The sequence below is a fragment of the Meles meles genome, chromosome 4, assembly GCF_922984935.1.
Source record: "Meles meles chromosome 4, mMelMel3.1 paternal haplotype, whole genome shotgun sequence".
NCBI lineage: Eukaryota > Metazoa > Chordata > Mammalia > Carnivora > Mustelidae > Meles > Meles meles.
Window position 1 is genome coordinate 52498277 of NC_060069.1, and position 12292 is coordinate 52510568.

The 12292-nt window shown below is 48.4% G+C and overlaps 1 protein-coding gene across 3 annotated transcripts in view; it reads left to right on the forward strand.

Annotated features, from left to right (window-relative positions):
• MASP1 (MBL associated serine protease 1) overlaps positions 1 to 12292 on the forward strand; it is a 65115-nt gene that overhangs the window by 46041 nt on the left and 6782 nt on the right. For 2 of the 3 annotated variants that reach the window (XM_046002408.1, XM_046002405.1), the window contains one exon: positions 1830 to 4310. In XM_046002408.1, the coding sequence (XP_045858364.1) occupies positions 1830 to 2713 (884 nt within the window). In that variant the 3' untranslated portion in view covers positions 2714 to 4310. Of the gene's footprint in view, positions 1 to 1829; positions 4311 to 9146; positions 9285 to 10691; positions 10806 to 11657; positions 11844 to 12292 lie in introns of those variants that run through there. The other variant, XM_046002407.1, reaches the window with a different exon arrangement.

The window sequence follows — 12292 nt, forward strand, 5'->3', positions numbered from 1 at the left end:
GTGAGCTCTCTCAAGGCTTGTTGCATCATTCAACCTCTTGAAAGGACAAAAGCATATCAAGAAGAAAAACAGACTTTAGTGGAGAAAATGAAGCAAGAGTTACAAGAAATGGGCTCTTCTTCTGGCTCTGTCACTAATGACTTTGAGTATGTTACTTGCCTTCTCTGAACCTCGATTTCTACATCTGTAAATTAGTGGTTCTCCAAGCTTCCCCAGCTCTGACACTGGAGAGAGGCACTGCTCAGTGCTGCCTTTGTTGTAAGCATGGACTCAGCCACAGTCCTGGCCTTCACCAGTTGAGGGCCTTTCAGCACTAAATGAGCTATTGTGTAGGGCCAGTCGCAGATCGCCTTGAGATGTCACCTCATAGGCTGCGGCTTGTAGCCAAGAGTCTGGCCTTCCCCTCTGAAAGACCAGGCAACAGAAAGTTAGCAAAGGTCAGCTCACATCTGACCTGGTGTGAATGACAGGGTGCCTAAGGATCATGGAAGAAGCCTTTGGCTTCAGGAAGAAGAACATCTGAAAAGCATTAGGTTGCTGAAAGCCTGACATCCCAAAGTTCCCAAGAAAACTCAAATGTTCCTTGGCCTTTGAAGGATCGTTGAAAATATCCAAGACCAGAGAGTGTAGCCTGGCCATTTGCAAGCAGGAGGAAGCCCACACTCATGCCAGTCTTACCTCTCAGGCCTAATAACCCTGCTGGGAAGGCTCATGTGAGCTTGTTCTTAGCCAGCGGAGGAGTGGTGCTGAAGACCCCCTGTTCGTGGGCCAAAGGTGTTTGGCTGCAGGAGGCTGGTGGTGCATGTGCATGCTTGGGGTACAACTTAGTGGAACGAAGTTTGATCAGACCTTTCTTCTTCCCCTGAAGGTACTACAGGGCTCCTGGGTGCAATGATGGGTGGCCCAGAGTAGGGCCTATGCATCATTGCTTGTAGATTATGCCACCTTTCCCTAACCCTGGGTATGCTGGGCACGCATTCACAGCTTGAGTTCTTTAGGCTAAAGAAGAAAAAGTTGCAGAGCCCATGACCATGATTTTTATGTGTAATGAGGCACTGTGGGATATAAGACAAGACATTGTCCTATATATAGATAGGACAAGATATAGCCCTCTGCTAATGTCCCTGTTAACTTCATAGCCATGCAACCTTGGGCTAATTGTTTAACATCTGGAAAGTTTTGCTCGCCTATAAAATGGGGATGACCAGGAAATATGAAATAAAAATTGAGGGAATTTGGAATTTGAAAGAGCCACAGAGCTCATACTGACAAACTTTCTCATTTAGCAGATCAAAAATTTAAGTACAGACAGACGAATCTACTTATCTAGGGTTGCACAGGACATAAGAAAGAAAAGCCAGATCAAGGCCCTAGGTATCTTGGCTCCCATTCCAGTGTTTGCTGTGACCTGCAAGACAGTCTTTTAGTTTCCTTCTCTCTCTCAAAGCCCATGACCTATGGTTTCCAGAAGTTTTCTAAGTATCCATACAGCATGGGCCACTTCTGGAATATGAGATCATCCAGGCCAAAGCAAACTTAGCTGGAAATGGTTCAGGATGGTGGAGACCCGTACATACAATTGTCTGATCCATAGATGGCACTGGCTACAGAAGGGCCAGACCACACACAGGCCAACTAGAAAGACTTAGGTAAAAGGTCACACCCGTGCAGAGCTCTCCAGGGCCACCACGGCCCTGTGATGTGGAATAGGGTCCCATTGTGGCATAATCTACAGTGGATGAGATGTGAATTTCTTCCAGTGGCTCTTTGCACATGGCTGATCTGACCAGTTTCTGTCTCTTGTCCCTGTCCCCTCCTTCTCCTTACAGTGTGTGGTCAGCCCTCCCGCTCTCTGCCAAACCTGGTCAAGAGAATCATCGGGGGCAGGAATGCTGAGCCTGGCCTCTTTCCATGGCAGGCCCTGATCGTGGTGGAGGACACCTCGAGGGTGCCAAACGACAAGTGGTTTGGGAGTGGGGCCCTGCTCTCTGAGTCCTGGATCCTCACGGCAGCCCACGTGCTGCGCTCCCAGAGAAGGGACAACACAGTGATACCAGTCTCCAAGGAGCATGTCACCGTCTTCTTGGGCCTGCATGATGTGCGGGACAAATCGGGGGCTGTCAACAGCTCTGCGGCCCAAGTGGTGCTCCACCCAGACTTCAATATCCAGAACTACAACCACGACATAGCTCTGGTGCAGCTGCAGGAGCCTGTGCCCCTGGGACCCCATGTCATGCCCATCTGCCTGCCAAGTCCTGAGCCTGAAGGCCCAGAGCCCCACATGCTGGGCTTGGTAGCAGGCTGGGGTATCTCCAATCCTAATGTGACAGTGGATGAGATCATCAGCAGTGGCACGCGGACCTTGTCGGATGTCCTACAGTACGTCAAGTTACCCGTGGTACCGTATGCGGAGTGCAAAACCAGCTACGAGTCACGGTCGGGGAACTATAGTGTCACAGAGAACATGTTCTGTGCTGGCTACTATGAGGGTGGCAAGGACACGTGCCTTGGAGACAGCGGTGGGGCCTTTGTCATTCTGGATGACTTGAGCCAGCGCTGGGTGGCCCAAGGCCTGGTGTCCTGGGGCGGCCCCGAAGAATGTGGCAGCAAGCAGGTCTATGGGGTCTACACGAAGGTCTCCAACTATGTGGACTGGGTGTGGGAGCAGATGGGCTCCCCACAAGGTCTGGGGGAGCTACAGGTGGAACGGTGAGCTGACTGACATCCTCAGGGCCTGCCTGCCTGCACCCAGCCCAAGAGAGGCTGTACACGCACTTTCGATGGCACACTCCAAGTTACTCAGCAGACCAAATGGAATGGAACACGCTGTCCCCATCCTCCCACGACAGCCCCTGGGGCTCTGAGAGGCAGCAGTGTGGTACAGGAAAAGGCTTCACACAAGAGGCCTGGGTCCATGGCCCTGAGCAAGCCCCTTCCCCTCATAGGCCTCACTCTCCCCGCAGTACAATGAGGGAGATAGCCCTCTGGCCAATCCCAGCACTCCTCTCAGGAGGGCTTGACCCGGTGGCCTTATGCACTCCTACTCACCTACCAAACATTCTGGTCCCACTGTTGGTGTGCCTGAGCTCAGACTTGACTATTAGAAAATCTTACCTTATGTTGAGTTGAATGCTGAGTCCATATGTTTTCCTCGATCGGCCCTCGAACCAGACAAGTCTAGTCCCTTCTAGGGGGAAAGTGCTCGGTCTTCAGGAGATAGGGATCAGACCACCAAGGCCCTGTCTCCTAGTGTGATGTCTTGGAGTACTTTTGTTCCTTGGATTTTTCTCCCCAAAGCTTCTTATAGTCCAAGCCTTATCCCTGTGTTCTCTATAAGGAAATCTCTCTATTAAAGGACAAAGAGAAAGCTGGAAAACTTTGTGGAGACTAGGGGCAGGAGACTATCAGTAGGAGGTTCCCCATCTCTGATAACTTCCTATCGCCAATTCTGAACACACCATTTAGACTCATATGTCACTCTCCAATACCAGCTGAAACACAGGTGTCTACACCTGCCACTCCAGACAAGCATGAAGCAAACTTCCAGCTCTGAAGTGGATCATCTGAAAAGGCCACCTGAGCCCCAGCCCCAGGCACAGACACTCAACTGGATTGTCCGGATAAAGAGAAGGCAAACACGGTGCCCCGCTGTGCTTCTGGGCAGGAAAATGGAACAAAGAGTGAGCTCAGGACATTAGGAGTAACCTGATCCCACCAGACTGCCCAGTGTGCCTGCAGTCTGAGCTCTTCAGAGAACCCACCTGGCATGGATGTTCAGAAAGATCCACTCCTTGAGTTTCCAGGAGCCAGACAAGGGAAGACGAGACTTGCCCATGAAAGGACAGCCAAGAGGGCTGGGTTCTAGCCTCAGCTCTGCCCCTAACTGGCTGTCTAACCTTTCACAAATCACTTTCCCTTTGTGGGCCTCAGTTTCCCCATCTGTAAAAGGAAGACATTAGATCCCCCTCAGGGTCCTTCTAACTCCAGCATTCAGTCTTCTGATTGCCAGCAGCCTCTCCCCTGAGCTTCACAAGGTCGATTGTGTTCCTCCTCTCCAGAATTTGCTCTTCTGAGTATTCTTCATCAGAGAGAGGCAGCCAGAGAAGTCCTGAGAGGTATTCCAAGAGAACAATTGTGAAGTGTCCATTTTTCCAATCGGTTCATGAAAGCACACTCCTGTGTCTATGAACAGTACATGTAGAGGGTGCTATATTTTGTATATTTTATATCACAAGCTTCTCTGCACTTTGTTTCTCCTGTCAGGGGTCTGAAGTGGAAATAAACTCTCTGTGGATAACCAACAGCCTTCATTCTGGGGTTTGATGATTGTTTGGTTTTTTTTTTTAATTTAATTTTATTTTTTCACTGTTCCAAGATTCATTGTTTATGCACCACACCCAGTGTTCCATGCAATACGTGTCCTCCTTAATACCCACCACCAGGCTCACCCATCCCCCCACCCCTCCCCTCCAAAACCCTCAGTTTGTTTCTCAGAGTCCACAGTCTCTCATGGTTTGTCTCCCCCTCCAACTTCCCCCAACTCCCTTCTCCTCTCCATCTCCCTGTGTCTTCCGTGTTATTCCTTATGCTCCACAGATAAGCCAAACCATATGATAATTGACTCTCTCTGCTTGACTTATTTCACTCAGCATAATCTCCTCCAGACCCATCCATGTTGATACAAAAGTTGGGTATTCATCCTTTCTGGTGGAGGCATAATATACCATTGTATAAATGAACCATATCTTCTTTATCCATTCGTCTGTTGAAGGACATCTTGGCTCTCTCCACAGTTTGGTGATTGTAGCCATTGCTGCTATGAACACTGGGGTACATATTGCCCTTCTTTTCACTACATCTGTATCTTTGGGGTAGATACCCAGTAGTGTAATTGCAGGGTCATAGAGTAGCTCTATTTTTAATTTCTTAAGGAATCTCCACACTGTTTTCCAAAGTGGCTGCACCAACTTGCAATCCCACCAACAGTGTAAAGAGGGTTCCCTTTTCTCCACATCCTCTCCAACACTTGTTGTTTCCTGTCTTGCTGTTTTGTTAATTTTGGCCATTCCAACTGGTATAAGGTGGTATCTCAATGTGGTTTTGATTTGAATTTCCCTGATGGCCAATGACAATGAACATTTTTTCATGTGTCTGTTAGCCATTTGTATTGATGATTGTTAATGCTTGTTTATTTGACTTTTTGAAGAGAGACTGTCCCCTCGTTAAGCTCCTATCCCTCCCATTACAGAAAAGGTAAAACTTTAGTCATCTGGACATCGTCGAAGAAGGGGTGATGAGGAATGGGGTCAGTTATGGACATGTGTTCCTCTAGGCTACACTTGCCTTCACTCAAGTGCCTGCTGTTTAAGCCCTGTTTAAGTGTCATAAGAGGAGTAGAGATTGCAGCTCTCTAGGCACTTAAAGGTGGGGGAGCATCACTGAAGGGGATCTGGAGAGCTTTGTGGAGATGCTGCAAAGAATGCAGGAGACAAGAGAGAAGGGCCAGAGTGGATGAAGATCAAGCAAGGAAACCTGCATGAGTAGAACAGAAGCAGTGGGGACTCAGGGAGAGTGGAAGGAGTCTTAAAGGCCATACTATGTTTGCGCTCTGTCCTGTAACCAGTGATTCTCCTAGTGGGAGTATATCAGAATCACCTGGAGTGCTCGTTAGAAATTTCAGGGTCTCATCTGCAGGGAACTCTGAATGGGCAGACCTGAGTGTGGGCATCACAGAGAAGTGGTGGAAAGCACTCTGGAAAGAGACAGTGAAAACCCACCAGACCAAGGCTAAGATGGTGCAGATGTGGGTACAGGAGTTTAAAACATCCAATTAGTGTGTTCAGTAGGGCTTGGTGTATAGGAGTCCTATGAAATGGTGCAGATGTGGGGATGGGGGGGCAGGTGCACAGCTAACCTGTTAGTGAGGCTTCTCCATTGATGCACTCATGGTTTGTCTTTGTTTCGGGTTTGTATCGTAATGAAAACATCATGTTTTTTATGCTATTAACTAAAAGAATCCTAAATTGTGCTTGACATTTTACATGTAGCTGGTCTTAAGGATTATCTTTCTTGGGTTCTACTGTCTTTCAGATTTTCCCTTTCTTCTAGATATTTATGTTGTGGCATGTTTGAAACACTGAGGTACCATGGGTTACATGGAAAGCACCCTGTGACATAGTGTGGAGGAAGCAGATTACTCTTTGCTTCTTCTGGTGATGTTTTACCAGCTTAGGGGCTGACTAAACATGAGGGCTGAAGGAAATGGAGGCAACCAAGATATGGTCTATGTGGGGTTAACAAGCATCTGGAATGTCAGATGGGAGAAGGTCATGAGCAACCCAGCTGGAGATCCAAGGAAGGAATAGCAAGAAAGGAACCACTCAGAGGACACAGCAGGTCAGAGATATGAATCTGAAGTCCATCAGGGTATAGGATAGGCAGGGACAGGAGGAGACTGGTATTAACTACCGCAAGTGTGCAGAAGAGCTGGCCAAGGTCTGATCAAGGGGACCCCAGCGTGGAAGGCATGGAGAGAAGAGAAACCTCAAGAAAGAGACCAAAAAGTGGTCAGAAACACAGGAAGAGAAGTGCTTCAGAAGCCCAGAAGGGAGAATGTGGAGGGGTAAAGTCGTCGAGAGTGCCAATGCACTCTAGACATTCTAGAGGACAGGCAAGACATTCCCAATGGACAAGGATCCAGCCTCTACTGTCAACACTGAAAGGATTCAGGAAGCAGGCCCTCTGCTGTGTTTAAAGTCTCCAACTCCCCCTCCTTCTTCTCCTCTTCCCTTTCCTCCTCCTTTTCCTCCTCCTCCCCCTCTGCCTCCTTCTTTCTTCTCCTCCCCCTCCCTTTTTCCTCCCCCTCCTCCTCACCCTCTTCCTTCTCTTCCCCACTCCTCCTCCCTTTTCTCCTCCTCTCCCTCGTTCTCCTTCTTTCTTCTCTCTCTCTTTCTCCTCCCTCCCTCCCTCCTCCCCCCACCTCCACCTGTCCAGACTTCTCCTAGATTTATCTCTCTCCTGCAGCAGGAAACTATCCTTACATCTTCCTTTCTCTGTGACTTAGAGTAAAAACCTTATTATGGCATACTTAGTCCTCTGGGTTTTGGCTCCTTGAAACCTACAAATCTTTTACCACAATCCCTGACTCTTCAAATGAAAATTTGCACTTCCAACTTTGGTTTCTGCTTTGCTCCTTCAAAACTCAAAGTTGTAGCCAGCCTCACCTAAAACAATGGGTGCTCCACCTTTAATAATAGGGAGCCAGAGGGCAAGGGGAATCCTGGAAATGAGGACTACATGAGAGGAAATTTCAAATGGTATCTTCCTACACATATAAAGAGCACTGTTGAGGTCCCATGTATGGACCCAGAGCCATTCTACCTCCATCTATGATTGTGGATCTATTAAATGTCCAGCTAAATGTCTTTATTCCCAAGAGTGTGCAGAGCCTGGCACTTTCTTATTCCAAATCCTCCTCCAAAGGAGAGGGAAGGATGTGGAGACTGAGTGTCAACTCCTCTTTCTAGAAGCTTGGCTATGGAAAGGAGGACAGGGAGAGACTATGGAACAAACGAGAAGCCAGGAAAGCAGAAGTATCGTTTTAGGGTAAGAAGACTTGGCCATGTTTCAGAGGCATAGGCAAAAGAGAGATTCAAGATGCCAGAGAGGGGTGAGAATCCCCCAAGCCAGGTCCCCAGTGGTGTGGAAGTGAGGAGATCCAAAGTCCATAATTACTTTTGAAGAGAAAAAAAAGTTTACAGAGGGGACAGATGGAGAAAGAATGCTTGGGGGAGTTCCCACCCAGTGGACTCTGAGATTCTTCTGGGAATGGGGACAGGACATTAGCTGGGGCAGTGGCCAAGGACATGTAGAATGAAACTACTGGGAGATGCTGAAGATGCGTCCCAGCCCTATCAGCAGCTTGGTGACAGCTACAAAGAAGGCAGATGGTTATGTGGATCAGGCTCAGGGAGTGAGTGCTCTGGGAAGTCACATAGGTAAAAGTTAGTGGTGCTGGCCAGGGTAGGAAAGGCTCAGAATTCAGAAGACCTAGAATGAGTCTTGCCACTAACTCACAGAGTAACTTTTGGCAGGTTAATTCCCTTCTTAGGGCCTCAGCTTTCTTAGCTCTGCAATGAGAGGAATGGACTAGATGGTCTCGAAGGCTGTTTAGCCACAAGATGTTGTGTGTCTATGTCTGTAAATCCAAGTCAGTGGAAACAATATGGAGCAGCAAGACTCTTAAAGGGGTCCTCAACCCCCAAGGCCCTGAGGAAGGGCTTCTTTGGGAAGAGATCCCTGTGGGTAGAACATGAAAATTCTTTATTAGTCAGGACTCTTTCATTCATGAGAAAGAAACCCAATGCAAGCAGCTTACAGGAAGGAGGGTGGGAGGGAGGGAGAGAGAGAGAGAGAGAGAGAGAGAATTATAGGCTCACAAAGCTAAAATGTCCATATCACGAGGCTTCGGTTATGGTTAGATCAAGGAATGCAAATATCAGGATACAATCTCCCTCTTGCTTTACTCTTCATCATCTAGACCCACTTTTTTCCATTAGTAGCATCATTCTCAGAAGACTCTCAATGAAGTGATCATAGGCAGATCTTGGCTTATAGAGAGCAGCCTAACAACCTCAACAGGAAGAGCCATCTCCTTTTTAATATGGTTAGCAAAATTCCCAAGGCAGACCTTCATTGGGCTGGCCGGAGTTACAAGTCCCATCTCTGAGCAATTGTCCCCAAAGGATGAGCAGATTTAATTCATCAGCTCGGTCACCTTCCTACCTCTAGAATCAGAGGTAAGATCATTTCAACTCAGGACATATGGACTAAGAATGGAAGGAGAACGGACCCCAGAGGAAAACTGGGGCACTGTTACTTAAAAGAGCAATGAATTCTAGGAAAACAAAAATAACATATGTTCCTAAGAGAGGGTGATGAGGAATGCCTAGGTGGCTCAGTTGGTTAAGCGTCTGTAGTTAAGCGTCTGCCTTCAGCTCATGTCATGTTCCCAGGGTCCTGGGATTGAGTCCCGCATCAGGCTCCTTGCTCAAATACATAAAAACAGAGGGTGTTGAGCTGGTAGCTCTGGCAAAGAGTAAGATGAAGCCCAAAGTGTGATCTGTCCCTCCTTCCTTTGGCTACAGTGTGTGGGGTCCCCAAGTTCTCCCGGAAGCTGATAGCCAGGATCTTCAATGGACACCCAGCCCAGAAAGGCACCACCCCCTGGATTGCCATGCTGTCATACCCAAATGAGCAACCCTTCTGTGGCGGCTCCCTTCTAGGTAAGGAGATGTGGGAAGTGTGGGGGACCCAGGATTAGGGGGCAGGGTGAAAGTGAAAGAACCCAACCCTCTTCCTGGAGACTGACCAATATTTTTGGATTAGGAATCACTAGTCCACACTAGTAGTGAGACCCAGAAGGACAATATCATGGAAAGAGCCCTTAAGTGGAGCTAGGATGTATGTATTCCTATTCTAGCTTGCTTCTTCAGTCAATAAACACCTATGAAGTCCTGGTGAGTCTCAGGCACTGGGGAGGATTAAGTCAAGGAGTCAGACCCTCAAACACTGATTACAATGCACTCAGATGAAGCTCAAAGGCAAGTTGTGTCATGGCTCTGGGACTAGGGAGAACCAGGAAATTCACCCTGGAGAAGCCAGGGAAGGGAGATTTACAAAGGCCCTGAAGGCCATACTTAGGAAATTAGATCTTTCCTGAAGGCTGCTGCAGATTTATAAGGATGTTCTCTCCAGGGGCAATACGGATTGAAAGGAGAGTAAATCCTAAAGCCAGGATTTCAGTGAGGTGGCTGTGGCAATTGTGGGGAGGTAAGTCTTAGCCTCAGAGTAAGAACAGGAGACAAGAAATGGCAATAAAACAGATTCAAAAGCATTAGGAAATAGGATCGTCAGGATTTCGCTATGGAGTGAATATGGGTAGGAGTGGGAGCAAGGGTGGGAAAGAGATGGCTGATGGCTCTTCCTGCCACAGTTTGGTCCTGATGATAAAAGGTCCACTCCAATTCTGACATCATAGGAAAAACTGACAGCAACCTAGAGTCCCTGACCAGTTCCCGGTCTGATCTCACCACAGAGGAAGAAGGCCCAGTTGGATCCACATCTGCCTAGACAGCCCCCAGACTTAGGCTCACCTTTCACTCACTCACCTCCCCAACAGTGGAGTCAGGTGAGGACAGCTCCACACTAGATCAGTGCTTTTCCAACTTTAATGTGAATAGGAATTACCTGCGGGTCTTATTAAAATCCCCAGATTTTATTACTAAATGCAGATTCTATTTCAATAGATCTGAGGTCCACCTGAGAGTCTGAATTTCTAAGAAGTTCCCAGATGAGGCTGGTGCTGTTGTCCAGGGGCCACAAGGCCTGAGTTTGGCCAGTAAGCCCAGGGTCTTCTGTGGACTCACCTTGGGGTGTCTGGTGCTCACCAAGCCCATGGGTTTAAGGCAGCCCTAAAACCCAGTTTAAGATGTTTAGTCTTGGCCTCTTGACTAGAATAGGCAGATGAAATCACAGATTTAACTCCTCATCTTCAGATTAGGGTTATATGACTGTCTGACTTGCAGCTCTGAAACCCAATGGAAAAGGGTTCTGAAGTGGTCTGAAGCAATGGCGGGTGTGGGGCAGGACGGGGCAGTGCACAGTATATGCATATACAGTTCTGTTCTCAGGCACCAGCTGGATCGTGACTGCAGCTCATTGCCTCCACCAGTCGCTCGATCCAGATGCCCCAGCCCTACAAAGCTCAGACCTGCTCAGACCTTCTGACTTCAAAATCATCATGGGTGAGTGAGGGACAGGCTGACTCCTGAAGCCAACAGCGGTTCTGGGCAAAAGGTGTGTCCACTCACTTATTTATCAGGGCGGGACACCTGGAGTGAAGAATGAGCTGGAACTGGAGTCCAGGGACCCGAGTCCAAGTCGAAGGCTATGATTTTCAGGTGGCAAGACCATGAGCAAGTCACTGAAGTCAAGGCCTCCATTTTTATAATAGTGAAGTAAAGAGCCCAGTCTAGATCATTCTAAAGATGCTTTGGGCCTCTAGGAATCCATGGTTTCTAGGAAGTCATACCCAGACAATCCAAGCCTACCTTCTCTTTTATAAAGTCTAGACCATTAGCTGATTCAGTTTGGTTTAGCATATATTTGTCTATAGACACTATGCCAGGATGTAAGAACATAATATAATTAAGACCTAGTCCCTACCCTCAAGGAACTTACAACCAATAAAGGAATAAAATATGAGCACAGAGAATTCTAATATAAGATAGGAAGCAGAATATCCTAGAGGAGAGGAAGAGAGACGTCGCCATGGGAATTCACAAGAAAAAGACTTGTAACTGATGAATCTAACTGAGAATAAGGGAGGCTTCCCGGAGGAGGGAACACGTGACCCAGGCACTGAGGTTGATGATATGGTTTGAACATGTGGCAGTAAGCATCAGAATGAGTGTTCTAAGACAATGGGATCAGTCCAAGAAGAAAGACAGCAGTGGGAGCCCGTGGGAATACTTGGGGAAGGGCAGGTAGGGTGGGACGCCTGGGAGTGAGGGGCAGCAAAAGGGTTAAGGCTGAAAACAGTCCAGATGGTACAAGGGGGGACTGAGAACATGCGTCGTGTGCCTTCTCTTGCCCAGGCAAGCACTGGAGGCGCCAGTCGGATGGGAACGAGCAACATCTCAGGGTCAAAAGCCTCTTCCTCCATCCCCTGTACAACCCCAACACATTCGAGAACGACGTGGCTTTGGTGGAGCTGCTGGAGAGTCCAGTGCTGAGCGACTTTGTGAGGCCCATCTGTCTGCCAGAGGGCCCCCCCAAGGAAGGTACTCTGCCTCACTCCTGACCCCACCCCTGCGGAGCAGCAGTTGCCTCCACAGGCAGGTCCCCAGCATGGTGAGGCTCTGCGGGATCCCTCAGCAGCCTCCTCTTTTTTTTTTTTTTTTTAAGATTTTAGTTATTTGACAGACAGAGTTCACAAGTAGGCAGAAAGGCAGGCGGGGGGGCGGGGGGAGTGGGCCCCCTGCCGAGCAGAGAGCCTGATGCGGGGCTTGATCCCAGGACCCTGAGATCATGACTTGAGCTGAAGGCAGGGGCTTTAACCCACTGAGCCACTCAGGCGCCCCTTGGCAGCCTCCTCTTGAACGGCTAAGTCAGAAGTAGATCCAAGGCAGCACGCAGCACACAGGCAGGCTTGATCAGTTCTCGAAGGACTGGATCAGTCAGGGTCCAGAAGAGAAAACACAAACCAGACAAGTCATTGCAAGAGGGAGAA